The 27939-nt window shown below is 40.0% G+C and overlaps 1 protein-coding gene across 10 annotated transcripts in view; it reads left to right on the plus strand.

Annotated features, from left to right (window-relative positions):
- esrrga (estrogen-related receptor gamma a) overlaps positions 1-21529 on the plus strand; it is a 186406-nt gene extending 164877 nt beyond the window's left edge. For all 10 annotated transcript variants that reach the window (XM_056234085.1, XM_056234082.1, XM_056234083.1 and 7 more), the window contains 2 exons: positions 15135-15404; positions 19077-21529. In XM_056234085.1, coding sequence (XP_056090060.1) covers positions 15135-15404; positions 19077-19321 — 515 coding nt within the window. In that variant the 3' untranslated portion in view covers positions 19322-21529. The remainder of the gene's footprint in view (positions 1-15134; positions 15405-19076) is intronic.
- The last annotated feature ends 6410 nt before the right edge of the window (positions 21530-27939 follow it).

The following is a 27939-nucleotide window of genomic DNA, read 5'->3' on the forward strand; positions in this document are numbered from 1 at the left end:
TCTTTTCAGACTAGTTTATCTGTACGGTTTCTATGGTACAGTAATTTTTTTTAATCAAATTGATGAAGGCCTCCATTCTCCCCGAGAGCCCAAACCAATTTATGGCTCATGATACGGCGGCTATGTTGCTAACAGACGTAACAAACTGTCAGCCTCTCGCACAGAAGCTAATTTGAAGTCATTAGGTGTGCAGCGTACGGGCAACAATTTGTTACGGTGGTTAGGAGCGCCGCTGACATTTCTGAGCGCCTTCGCTTACGATCTGTCCTAGGCGAAGAGCAGGCAAATTGTAAACTAATTTAAACATCACTCAGTATTACTGGAGCTGCCGCTGCGGAGAGCTGGCGGATAATGAAGCAGTCTGTGTTTTGCGGAATAGAGTTAAAGACGCCTCGACGGCAGCTCCCTCCGCTGGCGGCGCAGACACGGACGCTCCTTTCTGATTGCTTTTTTAATAGTTCTCCCCTTCTCCCTCCTCTGATCATTTACATGCTCACATAGGCCATGAAAACATTCGATATGGTTTACAAACACACGACGAGAGAGGGTGTCTGAACAAAACCCTGGCGTCACGCGTTCCTGTAAGCCTGGCATTATGGAAGACGGAAGGATTTGGAAATGTGATATTAACTCAATATGAGGGAGGAAAAAGGCAGAAAATGACATAATGTGGATTAGGGTGAGGAATCTCATTTGCGAGATTAAAGCATTCAGGCTGTAATTTTATTTTAGCATTTAAGCCGCACGTGGGGAGGGGAAAGAGCAAACGTTTGTAGCTGAAAAAGCGGGTGCGGGAAAAAAAACTACTTTCATCTGTAAATAGAATTAGTGTCCCCTCACACCGGCCAAGAAGAAACTGTGTTAAATTCAGGCTGTAATTTTTATTTTTGCATACAATCTGCATGGGGGGAGAGTAAAGAGCAAACATTTGTAGCAGAACAAGGTGGGAACCAAAAACCTGTACTTTTATCTGTAAATAGTCCCCTCGCGCCAACCGGGAGAAATCCAAATAAATGAAAACGTGCTGTCATACGGTTGTGACATGCCTTATCGTAACACAGCGGCACACAATGGAGGGCGGTCGCACTTGACTTGACGAGCGAGCTACAAGAATGGCCGGTGAACGGACCGTCGCTGGCTTTTTAGCATGACAGGACCCTCACTATTACAGGCCCTTTATGCAGGCTGAAATTGCTCGGGCTTCTCCCATTCTTGGTCCTATCTCAGGGACTTTCTCTCTTTCTTTATTTCCCTTTCAATTTTCACTGGCACGCGGATAAGCGTGTGCTAACACAATATGATTGAGCTGTAAAATGGAACCCTGTCGACTCTAATCTCTTTTATGTAGATACCGAGGTACTGCCACACTCCACTTCATTCCTCTGCCTCCCCCACCTCCATCTTTTTTCCCTCTCTTGGCTTTCTACACCTTCCTGTCCCTCTCTCCTCTGGCCTGGCCTGTCTCTCGCTCCCTCAATTGTCAGGGCCAGTGCATCCGTAATAGGTTCAGGAGAAGGAGAGAGTCATGGAAGCCTGACTCCTACTCAAATATCTCAGCGAGGTTTCTCGGGGTATAATAAAACGATTACGTGCTTGCCGGACAGACGTGCCGTGGGATTAGCATATTCGCACGGAAACCTCGTTAGGGAAAAAAAACAGGAGGTGCTTACTCAGTGCAATCTGCAGACGTGATTGAGGTGTCATCATTATTGGTTGACCTGTGTATACGGGGCTTAGTGGCCTGTTCTGGATACGAACAATAGCAATTAAAGTTACCCTGGCAAAGCGTGCACAACTGCCCCAAGGCTGCAGCCATGAACGCAACATGTGTGGGGTTTTTATTTATTTCATTCTGGCTCTGGCTCTGGCACTGGGTGGACGATGAGATGTCTTAATCAGGAGCTGAGCAAGGGATTTATCTAAAGCACAGGTTTGCTTTCTCCGTGAGCCCTTTCCCAGCCTCTAATCTTCAGGATGGAAAAACAAACTGGAGATAGAGGTCTTACAATCACTCTTGGCGTTGCAATACAGTGCTGAAATAATGCACATTTCACACCAGTGTTTCCTATATGTGTGTATAACTATATATATATTTATAGTAATAATAATAACACAATAAAACATTCAAATAAATAATATAGAAAGTAACAATAAAATATATTACCAAAATAAAAATAGTATTTATATGTATACAAACATTTAATATACAGTATACAGAACACCAGTGTTTCCTATATGTGTGTGTATAACTATATATATATTTATAGTAATAATAATAACACAATAAAACATTCAAATAAATAATATAGAAAGTAACAATAAAATATATTACCAAAATAAAAATAGTATTTATATGTATACAAACATTTAATATACAGTATACAGAATATATTTAAATAGTATATTATATAGGTACATTTATTGTTATAATTAATATTTAAAATATTAAATGTTATAGCTTAATGCTTTTCAAATATTTTTAAATTAACTGAACTTTTTTTTTTTTGTAAATGTGTATATTTAAGTATACATTGTGGAATGAATAACCTATGAATAAATAATACTTTTGGGGAAAAAAGTGTTTTAAATTATGTACATGGACGTGTTATATCGTTGGCCAAATAAAAGCTTTTTTTTTTATCTCATTAGGGCCACCAATTTTTACATCACATGACCAGTTGAATACTACAAAGTCCATGATAACTCCTTATTTTGGCCAATAAAACAACAACAACAACATGCACAACAATCACTAAATGCGCATTTAATTACCCAAATCATAGTTTGATATGACAGAAAATAAAGACTGACAGTTCATTAAGTGAGTCATATGTTAATTCAGTGACCAATTCAGTGAGTTTATTCAGAGGAATTGTCCGACTTAACCAAACAGATAACTTGTGAATTTGTGAGCGTTTTGAGTGATTCATTAACTCTTTCCCTGCCATTGACGGAAATTTCCAGCTTTCCATGTTTTCACTGTTATACGGTAGGGGGCGCTATTCCGCATCTTCTGAAAGAGCACTGAATCTCCTGATCAAAACACAGGCTAAGAAGAAACAGAAACGAGCGACATTAAACAGCATATAAATCACAACTGCCTAACGTTACCGAATGAAATGTTGACCTAGGATGAGGTATAGCACTATGTAAGCTTTGGTGGTGTTGATGGACTCGATCTACCCCATCTATGTTTTGATCATCGTTCTGAATCCCATCTAGACATAGTCTTTGACAAAAACGCAATTTTCTCAGCTTTTTGCTCAAAATGTTGTGTTTTTAATGAAACTTACCCACATTCAAGTGTTTATAAAAAAGACTCCATTAAGTTAGAATATATATATTTTTTTTTAAGCAGAGGGCATGTTCTTTCTTTTGATTTTTTGCATAGATATTCATTTAACAAAATATTCTGGGGGCCATGAAAATGTTATGAAAATGATCAAAAATGCTAGCGGTGGCTGGCAACTATTTTTTATAAAAACGCTGGCAGGGAAAGAGTTAAAAGACCTGACTCATAAGAGTCATTTGTTCATGAATCAGACTACACTAGTCATGCTCTGTCTTTCTTTCAGTGCAACCAGTGATGATGTAATAAAAAGTGAAAGTGTAAAGACGTGTTTATTTGACATCATTTCACAGTACATGGTCTGCTTATCTCATCACATTCAATTCGTACTGCTGGCTCACAAGTTCTACTCATGAAAACACAGAGTCACGGCTCCATTCGCCTTCTTTTTTTTTTTTTTTGGTGTAGTCCCTCCCTCTTTCTCACTCCAGTCTCATTTTGACTGAATGCGCTTGCTAGTTTTGTCTCATTAGCTCTGTGAACCCACTGGAGGAAGAGCTAATCATATGTAAACATAATTATCTGCAAACTGGAGTGAGCCCTCTTATTTCTCCTCACTGATGCTGGCGTGCCTGCCAGTGCATTCCCAGATGTGATTTTTGAGACCCTCCTCCACTTCTCTGCCCTGGATGAGAGGAGAGAAAACCCATTCGTGACACCCCCACCCCCACCCGATATTCCCACTCCAACCAATCTCTAAATGAGGCCTTGTCTGTCACCACCCTCAGCCTGACACACTGCAAATATTGATTAATAGATGCCCTAAGCTCCTTTTAGCAAATCAAATTTTCACTTTTAGCAGGGGTTTCACTCCTGATACATTCAGCAAAGTGAGACACACTAAATTAAGTCTGACACTCAGAGAAAAGGGCTCTACAGACAGAGCAAAGATAGGAGAAATGTGTGTCAGAGAGATGTGCTTTTTTATTGGTGTGTTAACATAGTTCAAAGGTCATGATCACATAAGCTCTCTTCAATTGCATTTCTCGTTATTACTTTGAAGTGATATAAATCTGTAAATTGGTCATTATAGACAAAGCAGGGTAGTAGTTGGCGATGAAATGAGCAGTTGTCTTCTCAAGGTTGCGTTTGTGAGATTTTGTTCCGGGGAAGGCCGTGTCAGCTCACAAATAACCACAGCACAGAATACTGGATGAGTGCCACATCTTCATACTGATGTGCTGCCTACAGTCTGTGACATTATTGACTCAGGTGTCTGAATGATGCCTGACTCTACTTTTACCCCATTACACACAGATTTGTCCTTTTTGTGCATGTCGATATGTGGACTATGTGCTGCTTTTTCTCTACACTGATCTCTCACTCCATTTTCTTAGTGTGTGTCTCTGTCTTCTTAACCTATATTTGAGGATATTAATTACCTAAAGTCTCATTATTCTGAAGACAGTGTTTGTGAAAAGATATTTATAAATCATTTACTTTGGTCATTTTATAGCTTAGGACTAGGCCTAGGGATAGTTTATGCAAAATGAAAAATTCTGTTATTTATTTACTCACCCTTACATACTGTTGTTGTTTTACAAAAGCAGGGATTTTGAAGAATCTTTAAGCAGATTGTCCTTATTATGAGTCATAGTGACCATAACAAAGGCAACAATGTTATAATTGTGGGGGGTGTGTGTGTGTGTGTGTTTTATATGACATATTTCACATTCAGGAAGAATTGATTATGTTAGTAACACATGATGGATGTCTTCAAGTGATTATTGCTCACCATATTTAAGCATTGATTTTCTTCTTGAAATTAATATAGATGTTCTCTTTTTTCTTCATTTTTGCTAATAGACTATGCATCACAGATTATGGAGTGAGTGTCCATCACCCACAATCCCCAGCCTACACCACACCTCACATGTAAACACGTCTGTCTTAGCCTGTTGGAAATCCAACTGACAGAAGTCAGATTTGCATCATGCTTTGCACTCACACTCACATTTGTTTTCACATGACAAAGCTCTGCATTATGCGTGTGTTCATCTGTCCCCTCACATGTCGGCCTTTATAAAGGACACATTTGCTTTTATAAAGGCCGTAAGAGAGCTGACTAGGTGTGACAGTAACCTTCTGGCCTGTCACCAGCGCTGCATTCTTACCAACCCATCAGGCCCTGTGCCTACCCCACAACCAGCGGGGGGCGGCCCTGTGTGATTGCCCGTTGAAAAAACAAGGCATTATTGCTCATTTTTCCCTCTTATTAGTTTGATTACATTTGCAAATCAAATCAATCCATCAGGCGGTTTGTGAAGGGCTGCGTCCTGCAATCTGAAAGGGCCTCCTAGTAATCTCCATCTAATAAGATGCAAATGTGTCACATCAGTAAGTAACCAATAAATCATTGCTGTGTCTACGCCAATCATTAACCATCAGAATGAACAGTCAATTTTTAGTATTTTCAATTTGTGATATGCTAGTGGAATATAAAGATAGATGGACGTAATTATACAAACCAAACTCTATTTCAGTCCCCTCATCTTCAATAGCAAATTTGCTGGGAGGTAGAACAGGCCTGTCATCATATTATGATTTTTTTTTTTTCTAGCAGTTCATGCAAAGTTCACAGGCAGGCTCAAAATGGCCCTCCCCTGAAACCCCACCCCAAAGTATCAGTTCAGGGGTGCATCATCTCCATCAGAGAGTAAGCAGGAAGGAAAATGGGATTGGATTTGAGCTGTCGGCCGACTCTGAGGAATTATAACCTTGTGTGTGTGTGTGTGTGTACCCGTCCAAACGAGACTGAGTTAAACAAGCGGCTCTCGAAGATGTGCAACATATTGCCTCGGTCCTGTATGAGAGCCTAATCATGATGTAAATTATTATCGATGCGGTGGCAAGGCGACACGGCCCGTATATGGTCATGCCCAGTGTGTTGCTTACGAGTAATGTGATTGGCCATGTTTTTAACAGAGAAAGTGTCCTCTTCACATAGTGAAAAATGCAGAACACATCAGCAGTGCTTCACACGTGCAGATTTACAGAAAATCTAAAGTGACATTTGGAAGAATGGAGTCAATGACCGACACTTTTTTTTGGTAACACTTTATTTTATAAGTAACTAATTCTAACCTAATTCTATGATATGTACAGTAAATTAATATTACTCAGTACTTAAGTACAATGTAACTACGTGTAAAGTTTAACATTTAGACCTCTTTTATGATTTTCATCTTCAATATTTAAAAAAAAAATCTTAAAAAGAAAGTAGTGTATTTTTTATTATTTATTTATATAATATATTAATAATTTTGAAAGGAAACAATCTAAAATATAAGATTTGAATCTTTTAGTTTGATATCTGTTTGATTGTTTAAAATTGTATAATATATATATTTATATATATTTATATATTTCCTTTTTTTTTATTGTGGACAATTATTTATCATTGACCCATGTGCAGATCCTGAATGAGTTTATAGCCAGTCCATATTCAAAGAGATTGAAAAGCAATACTGGTTCAAATACAGTACTCTCTCTCTCACACATGGACGTCTCAACATCTAAGTGTCCTCCACCTCATCACCATATTTCATATTTGAATGTAAATTCACATTTAAATGTCTGCTACCTTCAGTGTGTCCAAAATGTTCTCCCTTCCTTTTTTTCCTCTTCTGAATTTCCCTCTCTGTCTCTTTTGTTGCAGTCCCTCAGGTATAGAGAGTTTCCCTCCACAGAACCTCTTCTGTACTTCTAAGGCCGAAGAGCCATTGTGTCTTGCAAAACTGGCATCAGCATATTCCTTTTTCCCTCATTTTTTCCTCCCTGCATATTTTGCACATAAAATGCGGCCCTCCTCAAATAAGCCCTTGTGTTTATCATGATCGATGCTTTCATGCATTACTCTGTTATATTATTCTCTCTGTTCTGAAATAGCTATACGTCACAGTGCAGGTTCTCTCACGTCCCTTATTATATTTTAATTTCTGTCCGTGTGAGTGTGTGTGCGCGCGTGTGTGCGTGCGTGTGTTTGTGTGTTAAAGGGACAGTTCACCCAGTTCCAAATTTGCATGACTTTTTCTTTTGAGAAACATATATATTTTTTGGCCATACAGTAAAAGTTAATGGGGTCCAAAACATGAACTTTCATTGTATGGACAAAAACAAAATACTGAACCATTTTTTAGTGGGTAAACTATTCCTTTAAGTGCTTAAATGGCTATCCTACTTCATTGTCTCACTGTTTACTCGCACATTTACAAATTCCCAACACCCGACTACTTCCTTCACACCCATCGCTGCCTTATTTCCAATTGCGTAATCAAAACGCAGCTTTGACGGTCGCTCGCGCTGGACGCTAAACAACATTTGGGTTTGTGCTGCGGATTTATAGTTTATCTTTATCTGTTGCTTCATCTGTGGGTAGCTATTACGCCAACCGGGCCAGCTTATTGTTTGGGCCTGATAGATCTGTGTGCAGTCCATCACTTGGAGCCGTGCGCCCGGAAAGCCATCGGCCCGCCTGATGATGAAATACGAGCTATCAGCCTCAGTAATGGCTGTAAAATTTCATAATTACACGGCCTTTATTACATTGCATAATGACCCTGAAGCAGTATGGAACAATTAATTAAGATTTTCAGCCGTGGCTTTTGCAGAAATTAAAAGGTGCTCATTGCTGTGGAATGGGGTAATGTCTTGTCTCGGAAGCATTAAGGCGCGCTTTAAGCGTCTGCGTGCGTCGTTGACGCCGGAGTGTTTGTGGAAATGCGGGACATTCCTCTGCTTCTGTTTGTCTGGCCGGATCATGTTTGAGAGAGACGCTAATCCTCCAGTATGAAATTAATCCATGCAGTCAGGCCTCTATCGGAAAGATCTGGATGATTTCCCCCCAAATTTAATCTCCAATGATAAGCATATAATAAATAAAATGCTGCGGTAATCGCAGTTATTCCATGTTTTGGAGAAGAATGTATCATCAAAGATTTTTTTCTTGTGTTATTTTTTTTTCACAACGTCCAGATGAGATAGGGTTTGTCAATACAGCCTCGTAAGGGGCTTTATCGATCAGCATGGGAAAACAAATGAATCCGTATAAGTATTTGCCCCACACCCCTCCCGAATGCGCACACACACGCTCTCACGCTCCTGACTATATGCCGTGGCAAACTAAGGCTCAGACTTAAGCCCATGGCTGGTGCATCCCGTGGCCTTTACTAGCACATCCTTTTGTGCCTGATAGAACGACGGCAGTTGCGTTCGACGGACCTTGCCAGCAGGAGCCGCTTCGACCCCCGTAGGGGAGTCGCACATCAAAGGTATCCAACTGGCGCAGGAGTGAGGCGGAGAGCTCTAGAGCTCTGTGTAAACTACACTAATACCCCCTAATAGGAATTGGACAAAACTGCTGTCATTCCCACAAACACACGAAAACCAGGAAGTACAGGGATGAGCCGTACCGAACCCCAAGAGAAAGAGGAAAGAGGAGACATGTTTATTTTGTCTTTTTTGCCCCATTATTAATCTCATTAGTTCAACATAACTTTTCTGAAAACAGAAATCCAAATCCAAGTCAATCCTGAGCTTAATAATATCAACCTCCACCCTCCACCCTTAAGAGACACCTTTACATTCACCAACCTTAAAGAGACTCCGGGGAGAAATAGAGAAAAGGTGTAATTAAAATGTAAATATTGATATTTCATTGTTGGAAATGGCTTTTTCCATGGCTGTGGTTAATGTCACTCCATCTGTGGAGGCTCTGCAATGGAGGCTTTATTACAGTCCGGGGAGCTGCCGCCCTTATCCGTGGCCGCCACCAGGGCACATGGGCTTGTTGCTGCCTCGTTTCCATATGCAATTAAGTGGAAAAGTACAGTCCGAACTGTAATCCATGCTATCTTAACCAGCTGTCTGGGTATATTTAGAATTAATCTCCACCACCAATCGGCCTTAATGTATGCAATTAAGAGTCTGCCGATTGCTAATTAGGTGCATTAGAATCAAGAAGCCGTGCCAACGTGACGATGCAGCATCTTCTCTGCTTTGGGTGGAGCAAATCCTGCAAGACAACAGCAAATTAGTTGTGTTATTAGTTGTGTCCTAATAATTTGGAGGAAGATAGTTCAAATAAAATGACATTTTTCTTTATTTATGGAGCAATAAATTCAATTAACCAGTGGGCAACTGATTTTGCTTTCATCTGACACATTTTCAAGTGAAACAGGATATTCAACAACAAGACATATAGGACGGAAATTGATTTTATCAGTTGGGAATTGATTGGAATGTAAAAAATGGAGTCAGGTGGTTGGAGCTAGTTGACGCATTTTACTGAAAGATTTTAATTTTTAGACTAATATGCACCAATTAATTGAGCACAATACATAAAGACAATAAATAGTCTATTTTGTGACTTTATGAGTTTCAGTAGTCTAATGACAGTTGATAACTTTTGACCCCATTGCTTCACCCTCCTACAGAATTAGCCTTCCGCTGATTGCTGTCGATTTCAAAAATTCGTCTCAAAACGGAAACAAAATAATAAGTGCCAAAAAATGCCATTCCATTTTTTCCCCAAAGAAAAGCCTGGGGGAAAATCACTCAATTCTGTTTAACGCTATTGAATGGTAGAGCAGAAGCCAGCAGCTGTTTAACACTGTAGCGGTGCACATGTGATCACGGTAAACGCTGTACGGCAGCATGCCTCATACTGACAGGTGAATATTTGCTTAGCCGCTAAATGGATGTGGACAGCTTTGGCGGTGTTAATGTGTTTTCCTTCCTAAAAAGTGTGATTTTTCCCTCTTTCTCTCTCTGACTGGTGTTGTTTTGTGGAGATGAAAGGCGACCGGTGATAAAAGCAAAGAGGAGCGCTGCGGCGGTTTGTGTGTATGCGGCTCCTGTCATCACTTCCCCTGTGTCCCCCCTCCTTGCTGAGGTTGGAAGGGAGACTAAAGACCCGACTGTTTACACACACACAGAACACTCTTGTTTGCCTTTTCATGTTGTTTTTGATTTGTGCAAGACTTCTGTGGGCTAATATTTGCCATGTCTTTTGGTGGGAGTTGTTCTGGTGCAAGAGTTTTGCAGAAAGCTGGTTTAGCTGGTGAGGGAGTCGCGTCTGAGCGCCTCGCTGGGGCAGTAAATGGACAGACAGAGACTGGCATGGTGGTTGTTCCTGTCTCACCATGGACTTTGGCATCATTAGCCTCACCACAGGCTTATCTGTAAGCTTAGAGTAATCACCAATCAGCTGAATGTATTCCAAGGAAACATCCCTTTCATGGCTTGTTTGGAGATTGATGCTACAAAGGATCTGTTTTTGTGACTCAAATACACAATAGTACAGAGGTGAAAAGAAATGGGAGGGGGAGGTGGTTAAAAATATATGATATACTATCAAATTAAATAATAAAGAAGAAATTAAGCAGTTTCATGTTATATTTATTATCACAAATACTGTATGCATTGGTATGCCAGTAGGTAGCAAAATGTCTTTTGAATGAGTGAGTCATTGAATCATTCATTCAGTCGATTTGTTCAAAAGCACTGATTCATTCAGGAACGAAACAAGTCTTAATGAGCCAGTCGTGGAATAATTTTCTCAAACGATTCATTCAGAAACAGTGATTGATTCAGGAAAGAAACAAAGCTCACTATTATGTGTTGCTCTGGTTCTGCTGTGGATTATTTTGGAACTTTTTCCGTTGGTGGAAAAAAAAACTACACAATGTAACTGGTAATATTATATGAAATGTAAGTTAATCAATATTAACTTATTGTTTATTACTGAACTGCAGTATAAAAGCAAAATTGCTCTCACAATTGTGCTGTTTTCCGGATATTGTGAGAAGAATTGTAAGATGTTAATACGTCTACTATAGATTGTAAGTTTGTTGTTGTTGTTGTTTTATCTCTTAAGGCGATATGACAACTTAGACTACTAATATTACTAAGTCTCACCTTCGGTCTCCCCAGCACTATTTTTACAAGTAGATTAGTCACTGTGTCATCATGGTCTTGACAAAGTGCGAAAGCAAATGGAGTGTATATTCACACAAGAGCTCAGGAGGGAACCAGGATACGTCAAATAAACATCCAGTGCAGTCTGCACGCAGAATAGAACTGATTCTCATTGCTCAAGCGTGTTCATTTACCCTGAAACCATGAGAAAAAAAGCAAGGGTGTTGCTTAAAGTGAGACGGAGGAGCCGAGCGCACTTGTGTTTATATGATGGCTAAACAGCGTTGCTGAGGTGAAGTCTGCCTTGAGGAAGACGAGGAGAAGGAACCACTGCGTATGTGTGTGTGTTTGTCTCAGCGGGCTCTCTCAGTGTGTAAACGTGCAGTCAGAAAAGATTTGGCAGACGGACGGCCGGTGGTTGCTGTGAGGCCTGGTGGTGAGCAGTCCTGCCCGGCAGGGGTTAACTTCGCATGGCTGCACCGCAGCCTCTTTCTGTCAGCCTGTGCTACACGCTGCTCCAATGCTTATTTCTTCTGAAAAGCCACTGCAGGTTTCACAAGGCCTCAGCCATCAGATACCTTCTACTGGTGTAACCTTCACAGATCCACATACTTAGCCTTTCCTCCCCGTCTAGCACAAAGTCCATCAGTTTACTGAGAGAAAAGAGAGAGATAGAGAGAAGAAGAGAGATTGTGCCAGTAGCAAAGCCCCTTCAGTCCTGTTGGAGAGAGAGGGAGTCTGAGCTCTGAAGCTGGTCTCCGGGCTAAGAGAGTTAAATTGAGAGGACCTTACTGGAGATTGAACGCTGGATCAGATAATGCCTGTGTGTCATCAGGATGGGGCAGTCTGCTTTGTGTCTGCCAAATAAAAGAGACTGTTATCCAGAGTTACATGGCTTTATTTTTCCAGCACAGAGAAACGAGGCAAATTATTAAGTATCAGAATAAATGTTTAAAAATTAAACATTATTTTCATATATATATATATATATATATATATATACTGTATATATATATATTTGTGTGTGTGTGTGTGTGTGTGTGTGTGTGTGTATGTATGTGAGTGTATGTGTATGTGTGTGTGTGTGTGTGTGTGTGTGTGTGTGTGTGTGTGTGTGTGTGTGTGTGTGTGTGTAGACAGTCATGCCTTGTCTAGTGTCATGCCTGCACTGAGTCAATAAACTTCCTCTTGTTACAGGAAGTCCTTTGGGAAAAGAGTTGTACACATTTACCACAGCTGAAATGACAGTGACGCGCTTTAATTCGGCTCTTTGGATCCTTTCTCACGCAGCAAAGCATCCAAAGGTGAACCGTAATCACAGTCGCCACTGAGCTCTTTTGTGAAATGAAATAACAGATGAAAAGAAGGGAAAAAATGCATCTTTAAAGTTTGCCCTCGCATAAATGTCAATAGAGAACCTTTTCCATCATCAGCAGTAAATTCACATTGATGGCTCTTTTCTTCTCTCTATCGATCCGGCCATGAGAACGTAGATTTGTATCTGTTAATTAATGCGTCCTGAAACAGCATTTGTATTAATCAGGGAGATAAGAAAAATTGGATGCCTGCACTGGCATGACAACCGTAAAAGCGCGAGCCCCTGATAAAATCATTGATGGACCTCAATAAAGAGGGAAAAAAAGTTCTTCCTTCCACTCAATAAACTAATCATCCGGCTTTTAATTATTCTGCGGAGAGATGTGTGGAGATTGGGGAATGTGTAAATCTAATTATTTACTAACAGCAGTGGCTGAGAGGGAGGGCTGGGAGTGGCACAGGGGGAGCTCAAGGCGATGGGCTCCGTCCATCTGCCACTCCACAACCCCCTCCTCACCCGCCCCTGCCTTTATTTTGTCTCTCTGTTTGTCCCTCGTACTCTCATTCTCTTTGTCCCTCTGCATCTCTCGGTCTGTCTTGATAAATAGTGCCTTCAGTCTTCCATCATTCATTTGACTCCTGTACGATTTGTTTCTTTTCATGATCATATCTACCAATGATAACCCCTTTAAATGTTTCTGTTCTAGTGGTGTCACCAATCGTGCAAAAAAACACTTTGATATTCATGTCTTCCATTGGTTGGACAAACAGACCCTAAACTCACACCATTGGCTAAGCTCTGACCAGTCAGGCTGGTCAGAGCGACAGCGCCACAGCGTTCATGTATTTTTAATAAAGGAATCTCGTAATGGAGAAAATATTAAACATGAAATGTTTTTATATATCCAATCAATCAATACAATATCATTTATAGTCAAAATTATGCTTATGATTTATTATTTTTATTTAGAATGAGTGGATTTTTTTTCCCCAAATGATCAGCAATCTTGCATGTGCCTCTAAGGAGGCCGAGAGAGTGTGATCTTATTTTTAGCCAATGCCACCTTTCATTGAGGCCAATGTCTTCATAAGAATGCAGCAGTCTTGCATTAGTGACCCCCTTAAGAAATTCTTGGCTTAATCCCTTTTGATGATTTTATTAAGTAGTAGAAGATGGCCCTGCCAACTGGCATTGAGCACACTAGCACCAGCAGGCCAGGGGAGGCACCAACTGCTCACCAGCTCTTAGTCTGCCTCTAATGAGATCAGAGATGTTAACAGTTTGGGATAATAAATTAGCGGTTGGTATAAACAATAGCCTGAAACCTATACCTAATGAGCTCCATGCCATTAGCGATTAACTCACAGAAAGAGATTTCAAAAAAGAGAAGAAGAAAAAAAATGAACGAAATTGCCTGCTTTCTCTGAAGGCATCTCTCCACAACAGATGTTGGTGAGCATCTCTTTCCTCCCGTTCCCCCGCCATCCAGATTAGCCCCCTTGCTGTCGCAAAGAGAGACGCTTCATCTGTTCTTGGAAGAGCAGAACGAGTGAGATGAGACGAAAAGGTCCAACTCCAACAGGTGCTGTTTTGCCTGTCCCTCTCCTTCAGAGCTGAAGGATGGCTCTCAAGCACTTATGCAGTTTATTAAGATTACCTGCCCTTTACAAGCTTCTTTTTGTCTGCCTTGGTTTCGAAAAGAGTACTTGCACTTTTTTATCCTTTATTTTAGCTCTATTGTGTTCTATTGACATAATAAGTATTTTATTATGATTATTTCAATAATAGTTGGGGGGATTTTGAAATTAACCTCTTATTTCCCTTCACTTAAAACGTTCATCTGACCCAGTAAAATGTCAGTTGACAGAAATTATTGAAACTTTAACACTCAATTTGAGGTCCCTGAATAGTGTGTGCATCAATCTTAGCATATGAAAGTCATTGCATTTATGTATCTTCTCATAGTTGAGGCATAATAGTATTAAGAAACATCTTTAGGAATCACATGGTACCTCAATATTAAGTATGTTTCTCAGACCCCAACATGAACACGAGGGTTAAACTCCTCGTCTCATGGACAGACAAAAGCCATGTGATCGTCAGTTTCAAATGGCATTCATGAACATGAACTCCACGACTTCCTTCACTTCCAGCAAAAAGACGCGAAAACTGAAAAAAAGTGTGTGCAGAGTAGGGGGAGGAGGAAGGAGAAGGAGTTTGAGGCAAGCAATTAGTCTTTCAGTTGGTGTGATGGGAAGAATTGATCCATGCTGCATGTTGGGGGAGATAAGGAGTGCCCTCCCTCAGGATGCCCCCTGGCCTGCAGCGCAGCAGGAGATGAGAGCCAAGGCTCGTGCTAGGTGCCTCAGCTCACTCCCACTGGAGTTTTCCTCTGTAATACACCTCTAGAATGTCAATGCTTCCCACTAACACAATCAGAAACTTCTGACAATGAACTGAGCTTTAATATCGTATAGCGCGTTGAATGTTGATTTGAAGCTGAGCGTTCATCGTTGGGTTAAACAAAGCTCTTTCTCTCGCTTTTCCCAGGGTTTTCCACACTCTCGCTGGCGGACCAGATGAGTCTTCTGCAGAGCGCATGGATGGAGATCCTGATCCTGCGTGTAGTCTACCGCTCTCTGTCTTTTGAGGACAAGCTGGTCTACGCTGAAGACTACATCATGGATGAGGATCAGTCCAAGCTGGCCGGCCTGCTCGACCTGAATAACGCCATTCTTCAGCTGGTGAAGAAATACAAGAGCATGAAGCTGGAGAAGGAGGAGTTCGTCACTCTTAAAGCTATAGCCCTGGCTAACTCAGGTAAAATGTTATAGATTTAAGTCAGAGCAGGCGCCACATTTGGTTATAAAACGTTCAGGCGATCAAAATATTTTTTTTCAAAGAATTTTTATTTATTTTTTAAATTGGGTCAATGGCATGAAACTCAATATTTGTCAGGATTTATGAAAATGGTAGCAATTTATTTTACATATTATATTATAATACATATTCACCCCATGTACATACTGTACTTATTATCGTAATTACAATGACTGGGTAATAAGTAGGTACTAACCCTGAACCTACCCCTAAACCTAACCTTAACCCACTTTCTTAGGTAAGTACACTGTAAGTACACGCATGTACACATACTTTAAAATAAAGTGCAACCATGAAGGTATTCAAGAATAAATTATAAATGCAATTTATACAATGATTCATTATTACAATCATACATGACAATGAGTCATTACATTTTTTTACAAATGGCAAAAAGTTTTCCAAAAACATATGAAACCAAGATTAATAAAGAGTAATTGTTTACTATTTATCATGGACATTCTTACATGTCATTAACCCACTTCTAGCCGTCATTACTTTGTTTGTTTTTATTTACATCAACTTAATCTACATTCTATTATAATTTACATTGTTCAAGGTGTCTTTTTGTTTCCTAAACAAAATTATTAAACAAAATAATTCACAGCAATCCTATTGCAAATGAAACGGGATGTTGTGTTTAACTTTAGCTTAGCTTAGCTGTTAGCTTAGAATTGCACTTGAGGCCTCTTGAATTTCCTGTCATCAGTTTATTTTTTCATCCTCTTAATAGGATTGGCTGTTGATATTTTATTAGCTTAGAAAGAGTTAAACTCACTGTTTTGGAATGTTAAAGACAGATGTAGCGGTAGAGTTGTTCAGGTACAGTTCAAGATATATCTTAATATCTCGGTCTTTCTTTCTCTCATGTTTTCTTTTCTTCAGTTCACACAACGCCACACTAAACAGTGTTCCCACCCCTCCCCTCCCCGCCCCGTTTGAAATCCTTCAAAAGCACGGCTGCGGCCCCTCTCCGAATTAGCATAAGTCTCTGCTCAGATGCCTCTTAAGTAAGGAGCCCATCACTATGCACCTCCATGTCAATAACAGGCTCTGATGTTGTCCGCCATCGACAGTCACGCCATGGCCCTCTGGCTCCCTTTGTGTTGACCCCATCTTTGAACTTTATCTTGGTTGCTGGCCAGTAGTTTTCCCTTTAATTACAAGAAGGAAACTGTCAATAAAATCTGTTAAATGGGACGCAATGAGCAGCTTGAATGGGAGGGCGGCTATTTGTTCAAATTCTCCAGCGCTCAAGGTATTGACAGTTTGTTTTCTGGGGCCATATGTGACGATCAATCTCCGGCTGGGCCTGGCCATGCTGAAAAATGAAAAAGCAGATTGCTCTTGCTCGCTTGCGGGTGACGGCTCGCGAGTTTGGCCCCGGCCTGCAGACACCGGGGGCCGTTCTGCCTAAAGTGCACCCCTGAGAGAGCGAGAGAGCACGTGACTCTTTTGAGAAATTCATTTTTAATTGATTCGACGATTAGCAGTTCATCTCGCTTTGTTGACGTGCGTGTCAACCTGCCAAAAACAGGTAAAAGTGATCGATGAGTGGTAGATTTATTAAAACTGATGTCGTCTTCTGTCCACGTTTACGCCTTTTTTTATCTGAGGCATACACAATGAGACTTCCTGTAGCCTGATGCTTAGACTAACGCTAGCCCTGGATCTGTTTTTTCCCTCTCGTTCTCGGGTGTCATTCTCTGTATTTATCGAGACTTTCTCTCTGCGGCTTTTCTCTGCACTCTTCTCTCAGGAGAGGCATGCATCATGTCCGATTTCAAAGGTGAGCCATTTTGTCACTTCTTTTTTTGGTGGAGAGCAGAGTGTTTCAGACAGCTGCAAAAAAAAAATGATACACTCCACCATTTTCTAAAGCCCTGAGGTGCTGGGTATTTCCACTCAGATCCAATGTATTTCACAGTCTTTCAATAGACTCAGTATTGCTTAAGCAATCGATGTCAGAGTGACATTTTTTCCTATTTATTTGAAAGCTTCACGTTGCAGTTTATCTCATTATGGTTTCTTTTGTAACATGCAAGTAAATGGATCAGTAAAGCAGTCCATGACCTCTTTATATCTTCAACCAATTCAGCCATTCCAGTGTCATTCTAGGATATCCTGACAAATTTGAGTCTAGCGAAGTGTCTTTTTGATAGTAAATTTTAAGGCACAAATAGTGTGCAAAAAAAAAAGTGAGTTTTTCCGCCGCCTCCAGCAGTGATGGTGAGATTGATAGGGCAGCTTGTGTGCAAAGGTGCAGGTAAGCACTTTCCTGCCAGGGATTTCTGTCGGATCACAGGTCACTTTTCAGATGGCCAAAGCCCATGTGACTGATGGACGAGACCTCGCTGTCTGAATTCTAGATGGGCTCCAGACACTGAAGGGTTAGGATATCGAATCGCAGCCTGAAGCAGGCTGACGTTTGTCCCGCTGGCCAGCCCAAAGGACAGATGGTGCTCTCTACTAATAGAGGAACCTCACAGGGTCTCACTTTTATCAATACTTGACCATACAATTATTATTTAACGTGTACGTATCAATTGATTCGAGGCAATGCATTGATTGTGACATCTTTGCCAAAAGCCAGCGTGCATTTGGACATTTTATCCGGAGGCAACGGGATCGGATTGACACGCCACAGTAGAAAACCGAGTCAATACTGTTGGTGGAGTCAGTCTATAAAGAGCAAGTCAGACAAAGCACTTTCTTTACCATTGTGATGTGATAAAACCATCAGAGCACTGCGTAGTAGAATCCAATGCTTGGATTAGCTGGAAAAGTGCAACTATATTATCCACTGGAGCACAACACAGCAAAGATAGTAGCTGGCTGAGACTAATTGCGTTCTCAGAGGCACGTCTGTCGCGGTGAACGGGCGTGAATGCTGTACTAACGAGTGCAAATGCAAATGCAGCCTGTTTGACATTTCTGGCAGACAATGCCAGTCAGGCTGAGGTATTGTTTCCTGACTCGAGCCTCTGTTTCTCTCGCTTAGACAAGTGCCATATCAGCTCTCCTCCAAACACTGTTTCTGTCGCCCGTGCCATTCATCAGTCCCATAGAGAGGCTTGTAAACACGTGCCGAGGACAGTCTCAGCGTTTAACACTCAAGTGTGTCTTTAATCACTGGAGAATGAGCTTAGGGCTGGCAAAAAACCATGAGTCACATTCTTTTAATCCCTTTCCTTTTGCCAGGACTTCATCCTCAGGTCTCCGTCAGCCTGAAATGGATTTAAAAAAAAGAAAAAAAGGAAGAAAAGAAAAGTCCCGTACGACTAGCGACCGGGAGTGCCATACCTGTTTAAACTAAAGGGGGCCTGCTTTAATTTTTGAGCCAAGTGAATTTTGAATTCAACTTCCACATATATATATATATAGTTTTTAATGATGAATGAAAACTGTACCACTAGACACTAACATGTCTTATACCTTTACATATTGCTAAAACTTTAACCCCTTTGGTCATGTCATAGTAAAAAAAAAAATCAAATGATGTGTGATTCATTGTTTGATTGGGTCTGGAGGAACATGCGAAACCAGAATTTGTGTTTCCCTGAAGTTATTTCTAGCAGCTCATCGTTGTCCGCTGAATAATTGTTTTTCCAGATTCCATGCATATAGAGGACGTGGAAGCTGTGCAGAAGCTCCAGGACGTGTTGCACGAGGCCCTGCAGGACTACGAGGCGGGCCAGCATGCGGAGGACCCGCGCCGGGCCGGCAAGCTGCTCATGACCCTACCGCTGCTCCGGCAAACCTCCACCAAGGCAGTGCAGCACTTCTACAGCATCAAACAGGACGGCAAAGTGCCCATGCACAAACTGTTTCTGGAGCTGCTGGAGGCCAAGGTCTAACTCCGCCCCCCCGGCCCGCGTTATACCCACAGAGAGCTGGAGGGGGTACGTCACTGACTCCGCCCCTTCACCGGGCAGACACTGACTAACTCTCTGCCGCTGTTCGTGAAACCTTTGTCTATAAACTTTATCAAATAATAACTAAAAACATAACCGTAATGGTACTTCTAATTACTGACAATGATACGTAAATATAAGAATGATTTAAAATGTGATTATTGAGAAAAATATGAAGTGGGAAAAAAATGACTGCTCTCATTATTCAGCAGTGGGACTTGAAACCAGCCGTTGACTTGTTCTTCTCGAAAATCTGATGCTGAGTTTTTTTGTGCTTTTGAAACATTTTGTTGATTTTCAAAAGAGAATTACTGGAGCCGAGAAAGACCAGCCCTGCCAAAGGAAGGAGGTCCACCCAATGGACACCAGCAAGAGAAACTTTCCCCAAACTGTACCGTCCAGCTTCCATGTTGCTGAAGGATTCGACCCTCTTTACCATAAGAGTAGTGACTATATGCAGTATTACATTAGAGGTCCTCGGAGCAGTTTGACAACGCGATAGCCAAACGGAGATTTTGAAGAAGCTGCTCCTCACCATTATGTAGCCATGCGGATTGATCATGTGTGTGTCACTCCCTTGTCCTTTTCTTTCAAGTCTTCCAAACACGTCTAGCCTCTTTTAATGATTTCATTTCAATCTTTTCAGGGAATAGCCGAAGCTTTAGTCTCTCATGCAATACTGAGCAAAGATGAATCGCAGTGGTCAAGGAACAGACTCATTTATTTATTGACTTTATTTTATTATCTTTTATTCAAGTGTATTTGTACTGTACTGAAGGATGTAAATATATGGTATGGTCAACAAACACAATGTTTCTTCATATAATGTTAATAATAGATCGTTATGTTTTTCTACCGACCACCGTGTTGCGCGATTTACGAACCATGAAGATGAAAACCTGCTATCTTCTCTAAGCAATAGATGTTTAAAAAAAGTGGAGGTGTATATGTATGCAATTTTGTTTGCTTTTTTTTTTCTCAGTGCCACACTTACTTGGGAAAACGAATTTCCAGAAGCTTTCGCGTTTCTGTCTGTGCTTGTCATAAGATGATACATTACATACACGATGTGGCCAGGAGGACCATAACCATTATCTCAAGTCAATTATATATGCATATATATTAACTTCAGCCTCGAAATTCTATTGGCGTTCTTTCATACTGAAGCAGTATTTGAACTTTAAGCGAAATAGCACTTAGGGAAGACGGAGAATCATCGTAGATTTAGTTTCACGATGGTCCTGTTTTGTTTTGTTTTTTTGTCTTTTTTAGTGCCAGAGATATCATACACGTGATGTAATCTTCTTCCAAATGACATTTTTAGCAGAGAGGCTCAAGTATCAAAGCAAGCGATCCACAGCCTTCATCAGAAATATGTCAGTATTAGTATGGGGTATTTTCTGAATATTCTTAAGCATTGTATATTGTAAATGAACAGATTAAAAATCTAACCTAAGACATTTTATTGGAACAGATCAAAGAAAAAAAAAAGAATGAAAAATGAACAAAAAAATGTAGTTCAGCTTCTTGGTGTTTCATGTCTGCTGTGTTTTTTCTGAAACATCTCAGTTTTTTTCCCCTTTCCTCTGTCACAAGCAAAAGATGTAGTGTACTACCCGTGGAGATCGCAGGTCTCGCTGTTTCAGTTTGTCTTCTCTTTCTTTTCTAATTTTAGTTCATTTTTTTAGAGACAGGGTAGAATTAGAGACAATACTGGATGTATGAATCCTCAGGAGCAAGATGATGGGTTCTCAAATAACCTTCTGAAAATAGACTCTTCCTAGTTAACGCTAGATCAACGATCAATATAATCTATGCTGATATATAAGTGAATATTTAAAAGGAGGTGCATTATATGTACAAGAGACCATCTGTGTAACTCCGATCTTGTAGACTAACACTGTATATCATAGGTTGCAAAAATAGTACCTCTTTTTCTTTCTTTCCCCTCTTTTTCTGATTTTACTTCTCTTTTAACAAAATGCTGTACATAAGGCCTTCATGCTGAACTCCATTGGTATATATCTTGACTCTTTAAGGTTGCAAAGGGAAGAAACATTTTTGTTTGTTTTGGTGTAAGATCGGTTTTCAAAACTATCACTTTGACTTTGTGTGCTTAATAAAAATTACGGAAAAAAATCTGCAAGAACAGATCATTTTTTTAAACGAACGGGGAACGATGGTTTTCTTTGTTGCTTTTCTCAGTCTTGTTCTATAAATACACTGTATCTATCATTAGCTATTCAAAACTCTGAATAGATTGTGCTTTGGAAAGGTTAGTGTGACGTGACTAGATCTTATCGCTCATGGCAACTCATCAGATGGGCAAAACATGTGTTTTTGGGTGGGGGGGAGGAGGCAGATTTGGGGTCTTGCTGTTAAGAAGACTTTAAATTTTTTCACGTGATCAACTCCTGGCAGATGAGGTGCGGTTTTCTCTCAAATTTTGTTTCCTTCCTTTTTTTTGTGTTGTCTTTACTCTGAGGTGATCACGAAGGAAACGAAGCGATATGAAACCGGCTAAGCTTTCTAATTCTGGTCAGTTTTGTAAGAATTCATTCAAAACGAGAGCAAGTGGTCCTGATCTGCACTCAGTCTTTCAGATATGCATTTTTTCCAAGTTGCTTTTAGTGCACAAAATGAAAAACAAAATACTTTTATTACACGTCCTGTGTAATTTTGGACAAAATGGTACACGGACCTCTCGAACCATTTAAAGACAATTTTACTGTCTTTTAACACTCATCTATCCAGCATTGAAATCAAAGTGTAATTAATCCGTACCCACAATGACTTTTTTTTAGAGATATTTTCTTATTTAAAGCAATATAACGGTACGACGTACAGTTGTTGTACAATGCTATTCAATTAGTGATCAAATGCTGTATCTATTGGACTATTTTGCAAATTAAGGATTAATGATGAGCAAATGTACAAACAACTGCTATTTTTCAATGTTGAAGATATTCTAGGTGTTGGTTGTATTTATTCATGCATCGACGCGTCTGCCAAACGCATCTAGGCTTCCTGGCAGTCTAACACAGAAACCAGTGAGGGAAAGGACACGATCCAGAAAAAAAGGAAGGGGAAAGAATAAAAGAGCATTTGAGAAGCTTCTATGATCAATATGATAATGATATATTTCAACCTGAAACAACCTGTAGTGAGAATCATGTCTGTAGTTTTTAGATGTGCTCCACATCGGTAAAACTATTAACTGTATATTTTTGTGATGTGCATCATTACAGTGTGCTCCAAACAATATGTCCATTTGTGTAAATGTATTTATTTTACATTGTATATATATTGTTCAATGCAAAAAGAGAGACCTATGATTCTGTAACTACGATCAGTTCAGATGTGTAACTCCAATTATGCCTTTCAGGATAATAGTAGAGCAATATTAAACATGCTTCCAGTTTTGACTCGGGCTGTGTTTACTGTGTGAGAACATGTTTTCAGTTTTAACGCATTGTGGTTTTGACTTTTTTCTGTAGACTCCATGATGTGGGGTAAATGTTCAGGCCATTTCGGAACTTGAGGAACTGTTGTTCATCCAAGACGTCATATGACTGACGCTTTTGACCATACGTCAACATTCGACGTTTTAGGGTACCCTTTAACGTCATTTAGATGACGCTATCTAATCCTAACCCTACCCCAGACCTAAACCTACCCGCGTCATCTAACTGACGCTAAAGGTAAAGCGTCAGTTAGATGACGCCCTAGGATCGTCATCTAACTGACGTTAAAGGGTACCCTAAAACGTCGGATGTTGACGTATGGTCAAAAGCGTCAGTCATATGACGTCTTGGGATGAGACTGTGTTAGTTCATCAGTACATTAATACGCCTATATGCTCTCGAAATTCAACACTGATAATAATGAGAAATGTTTAATGATTAGAATGATTTCTGTAAGATCATGTGACACTGAAGACTTGAGTAATTCAGCTTTGCCATCACAGGAATAACATACATTTTAGAATATATTGCAATAAGATTGAAATATTATTAATTTTTCATCAAATAAATGCAGGCTTCATTAAAAAAAAAAATTACCGACCCCATACTTAGTAGTGTATTTATAATACACTATATCAATATAACATTATATACCATTAACCTTTAACTTCCATTTTGGCTCTTTTTTAAATATCAAATTGGTCAAGTGAGAGTTTTCAAACGGTTACAAATCAGAAACTCTTGGTCACACTCTTGTCAAAAACATTGTACATTTTACAGATTTTTTATTATAATAAGTACTTTTAATAAGCAAAACACTTGGATTAAGAAAATTGTGAATATAACAACTGATGAGTAGAATGCTGGTATCCAGGCAATAGAGTCTGCTTGGCTACTTGACTTTTTTTCTTCTCAAGAGCAGTCTGTCATTTTTTTTTCCTGCGCTGACATCTTCACGTGGCCACTCTTCATTCTGTCGTGGTTACAATATTATTGCGTCGGAAAGGGGAAGAAAAATGGTGGATGAGCAGAAAGTTCTTGACAACTTGATGCAGCGTTTGAGGCATGTCCACTCAGAGGGTAATCAGCCGCTATGCCCTGAGGCTTTAGAGCAGACACATTGATGTAAGACAACGTTCCTAACATCAGCACAGCCTCACGGTAAGCCCGCATCCACTCTGTCTCTCCTATAGCACACATGAGGAGCAAGAGATACAAACACCAGCAAGAGGAAAGCACTTATGGTACCCAAATAGCAAACCTTTTTTTTTCTTACATCCAAATAAATAATAATATTGCCAAAGGAGATTAAATAATAAGGCTATTCGGGGCCGTTTCCTGTATACAGGCTTGAAAAAAGATATAGCACTACATAGTGAGATGGCATTGTGTGAGTAAAATCATCTGCCGCTAATATGTATCATATAATGTGGGGAGACATTTAATGTTCTGTAGCAAAAGCGTTTAAGGCTTTAAAACAGAGAGCAGTGACCTGCAGGCAAATATTTTTCAAGAAGATGACATCATAAGATATTACTTAAAGAGGGCCCCGTTGGCGGAGAATTTTTCCCCCCACTTTTTTCTTTATTATTTGCGCTGGGGCACATACATTTTACTCATTGACTTCGGAGTTCATTTATTTTATTTTATCTTTATGCCATTGATTCATTATTATGATACAATAAAAGCTACTTGAGCATTTCAGCTGCCAAGTACCGTTATCATTAACCTTGCGAGACGCTAAAAGTGCTCCATGGCATTTGTAATGGCTCTTTTAACTCTTTCCGCTCTCCCATGTTATGCGGCTGCAATGTGGAGCTGCTGTAATTGGGTTTTCACTGAGGTTGGACCCTCAGAGGAGGCCCCGGTATAACCTAAGCCAAGGAATATGCACGGATATGCCAGACTATTTGTATTTCTCCATTATGTCAATTTATGGATCATCCCGTCGGTGCAATTTGGAACCGGAGCGGGAAAGTGTCTTATAGTCCAATTGGGAATTTTGATGTTCCCCATAAAGCTTTAGTTCAAAGTTAAGCTCATTTTAGATTAATCGATCTATTCTAGACATATTAGTTAAACTGCTGATCTTGATAAGTCTGTTTGAAATGACCTCTGTCCTGCTCACATCTGTTTAATGCTTCCTGGTAACTGTATGAACTGACATAAAAAAAGGAGTGGCTAAGTTATATAGTCAGGGGTGTCATGAACCTTCTTTTTTTTTCTTTTTTTTTTTTGAAGGTGCACCAGTGACAGTCCTGGCTCACTTGGCAAAATGGAGGCATAATGGCTAATTCAAAGCAAATGAATTGCAGAATACAATTTGCACTAGCAAGGACACAAAAGACCGCAGCCTTTAGCGTTAGTCGGTAGTTGAGTGAAGCAACAGAGATTGTGGGCTTAAGGTGATGATACACAGGGCAACTTTTTGAGCAATGTTGCTGGGCAATGTTGCCGTCAAAGGGCAACTAGATGAGACACAGGGCCCATGACTGACCTAAATTATCCAGATAGAAATTTATTGCCCATTTTCAATGGGAAAGTGCCCAAGCAACAATCGCTCGGCAAGATTGCCCAGCAACATTGCTCAAAAAGTTGCCCTGTGTAATCACCTTTAATGTCGCCTCCAACAGCCTAAGCACAAGCGTCACTATTCTGAACAATGGTAATCACAAAACATAATAGAAATTCTCCAGCATAACTGAATATTAAATATTAACAAGTCTTTCTCTTTTTTTTAAGTTAACTTAAATTTGACGAAATCAAGTGGTTTGAACAAAATGAAATTAAGTTGGTACAAAATGTTAAAGAATTGTTTCGATTCAGCTCATTTTAACTCATGTTTTGAAGATGGTGACTAGGCTCTTGATCTAAGCAAAGGCATTTTGCTCATCTTCAGCTGCAGGTTTTGAAGAGTTGAATGCAGTATAGACCAACTTTCCTGGTCATTTCATGCGCCAAACTACTGTGTCTCTTGAGCGGTACTGTATGTTTTGGTGTCCCCGATGTGCCATGGGAACAAAGTTCGACTGGTGGCACGGGTGTGCTTGGCGTCATCTGTGAAGTGCTAATGTGTGCAGTTGGGCCCTGATGGCTTTTTGTCAGTGAGTCCACCCAATTTATTTCTCAGTGTGAGAGCAGGGTCACTCTCCTGGGTCTTAGTGTGCTGATGGCCTGGGCCACACTGTGGTAATGGCCTTTCACAGGTCTCCTGCTCCCTCGACGCCGGTTATGTCTCTGCGAGAGACATCACGGGGTCCTGATATGTGTGTGTAGAAAGAGAGAAGGAAGTGTGTAGATCCGGTTCCTGACAATGTGCAAAGAAGGCAACTTTGGGCTTGTCCCTCTTGAGACCCCGAGAAGATGCATGGAGCTACCCTACATTCCCTGAAGTCCTGGGTCTTTAAAGAGAGTTCAAGTTATGGTTAACCAAACTTATTATTGTTAACTCCCAGTTTATTTCAAATTTGATTTTTATTTTAAATGTTTTCTTTCTTTTTATTCTTTTTAATTGTTTTTAAATGATTGTATAATGCAATGCTGTAGCATTCTGATGGGGTTATAATTGGATGGGAAAAAAAATCTTCCAAATATGGACTTTTGTCAGGTACAAAATGTATGTTTTGTATTGACACAATTAAAGCACTGACACATTTTACAAAATATCTTCTTTTGTTTTCAACAGAATGATGTAATGTAACAGCACAAGGGTGAGTAAATAATGACAAAATTTTTGGATAAATGATCCCTTTAATGTTTTAGATCACAAACAATTTTCACAGCCAATGTTTTTAATGTTTGCTTTTCACATCCATGAATGAAGCTTTATTTTTAGTTTGCACAACACTTTAAACCCAGAATAGAGTAGGTAAATAAAAAGTCTTCTTATAAGACATTATGTAAAACTATCAGAAATTCCAGTATTAGTATCTCATTAGTCATCTTTATCGTATTAGTAAAGTGGGTTAGTTCCCATCTAAACCCTTCTTTTACTCCTTTCTTCACGCACCATGTCTCCACCGTTCTACTGAGGCAGATAATGACTCATCTCCAGCAGAATAGCCTTTTTCAATTTTAGAACTACTTAACACTAAATGTAACTGGTAGATCACTCAAAAGCAATTAATTGTCGTCCCTGTAAAAGGCAAGTTCACCATCCCCTTAATACACGGGATAAAATGGATCAGACGGCATCGGGCTCATTGAGAGCATTAGCAGGTCACACTTGCACGTTTATTTGCACTTAAATGTTTTACTCTAGATTCGATGAACCATTAATTTGGTTAGTGCACTTTTATAAATAGTTTGGGGTGTCATCTGGGTTTGAATTAGTAGCACTTGAGAACTCTTTAGGGGGAGGCCTTCATAAAATAGCATAAAGCACAATAAATAACTAATGTGTGGATTCATAGGGATTTCTTAGGAAGCACAATTTATAGATATGGTTTTGACTACATAAAATGAAACGATTTATAATTAAGATTTTCCTTTGTATTTTCTCTTCTGTACCTTATTTCCTTGTAATTCGGTCCATGCTTTCAACCAGAGCGGGTGTTTGTGTCTGCTGAAATCTCACCCCCCTGTGGCGTAGTGAGCTGAATGACTGACTGTATGTGTGTGCGGCAACCGAACACTCCAGAGCCCATTGTGACTTGACTTCCCAGTGATCTCCAGTTCTTACTCCGAGCCAGCATGGGGTGTCTGGAGTGTCACATCTGACAACTCAATATACAACCATGTCGCTACACAGGAGAGGAGCAATCTGAGAGATGATGCACTGGCACAGTCCCTCTATGTCCATCTTTTTCACTGACAGCAACAGGGATTCCAAGCACTACAGCTGTCTTGAAGCGCACATCGCCCACATTTTCTGCTCCCCCTACTTCCCTCTGCAGCTTGTTTACAATCTCGGAACATGTATCCTCAATTATTAAAGCATTTAGATTTAGATGTGCTGAAAAGAAGCATTTGACAAAGTATTTGTACCTCATAAAAAAAACAAAAAACAAACAATGAAACTATACAAAAACTAGTAAAACAAAACAAAACAAAAAAAGTGCGGACTGGACTGCATATTTCTCTGCATTTCTAGCGTAG

Source organism: Rhinichthys klamathensis, unplaced genomic scaffold (assembly GCF_029890125.1).
Source record: "Rhinichthys klamathensis goyatoka isolate OS25496 unplaced genomic scaffold, OSU_Roscu_1.1 h1tg000387l_1, whole genome shotgun sequence".
In the NCBI taxonomy this organism is placed as follows: domain Eukaryota; kingdom Metazoa; phylum Chordata; class Actinopteri; order Cypriniformes; family Leuciscidae; genus Rhinichthys; species Rhinichthys klamathensis.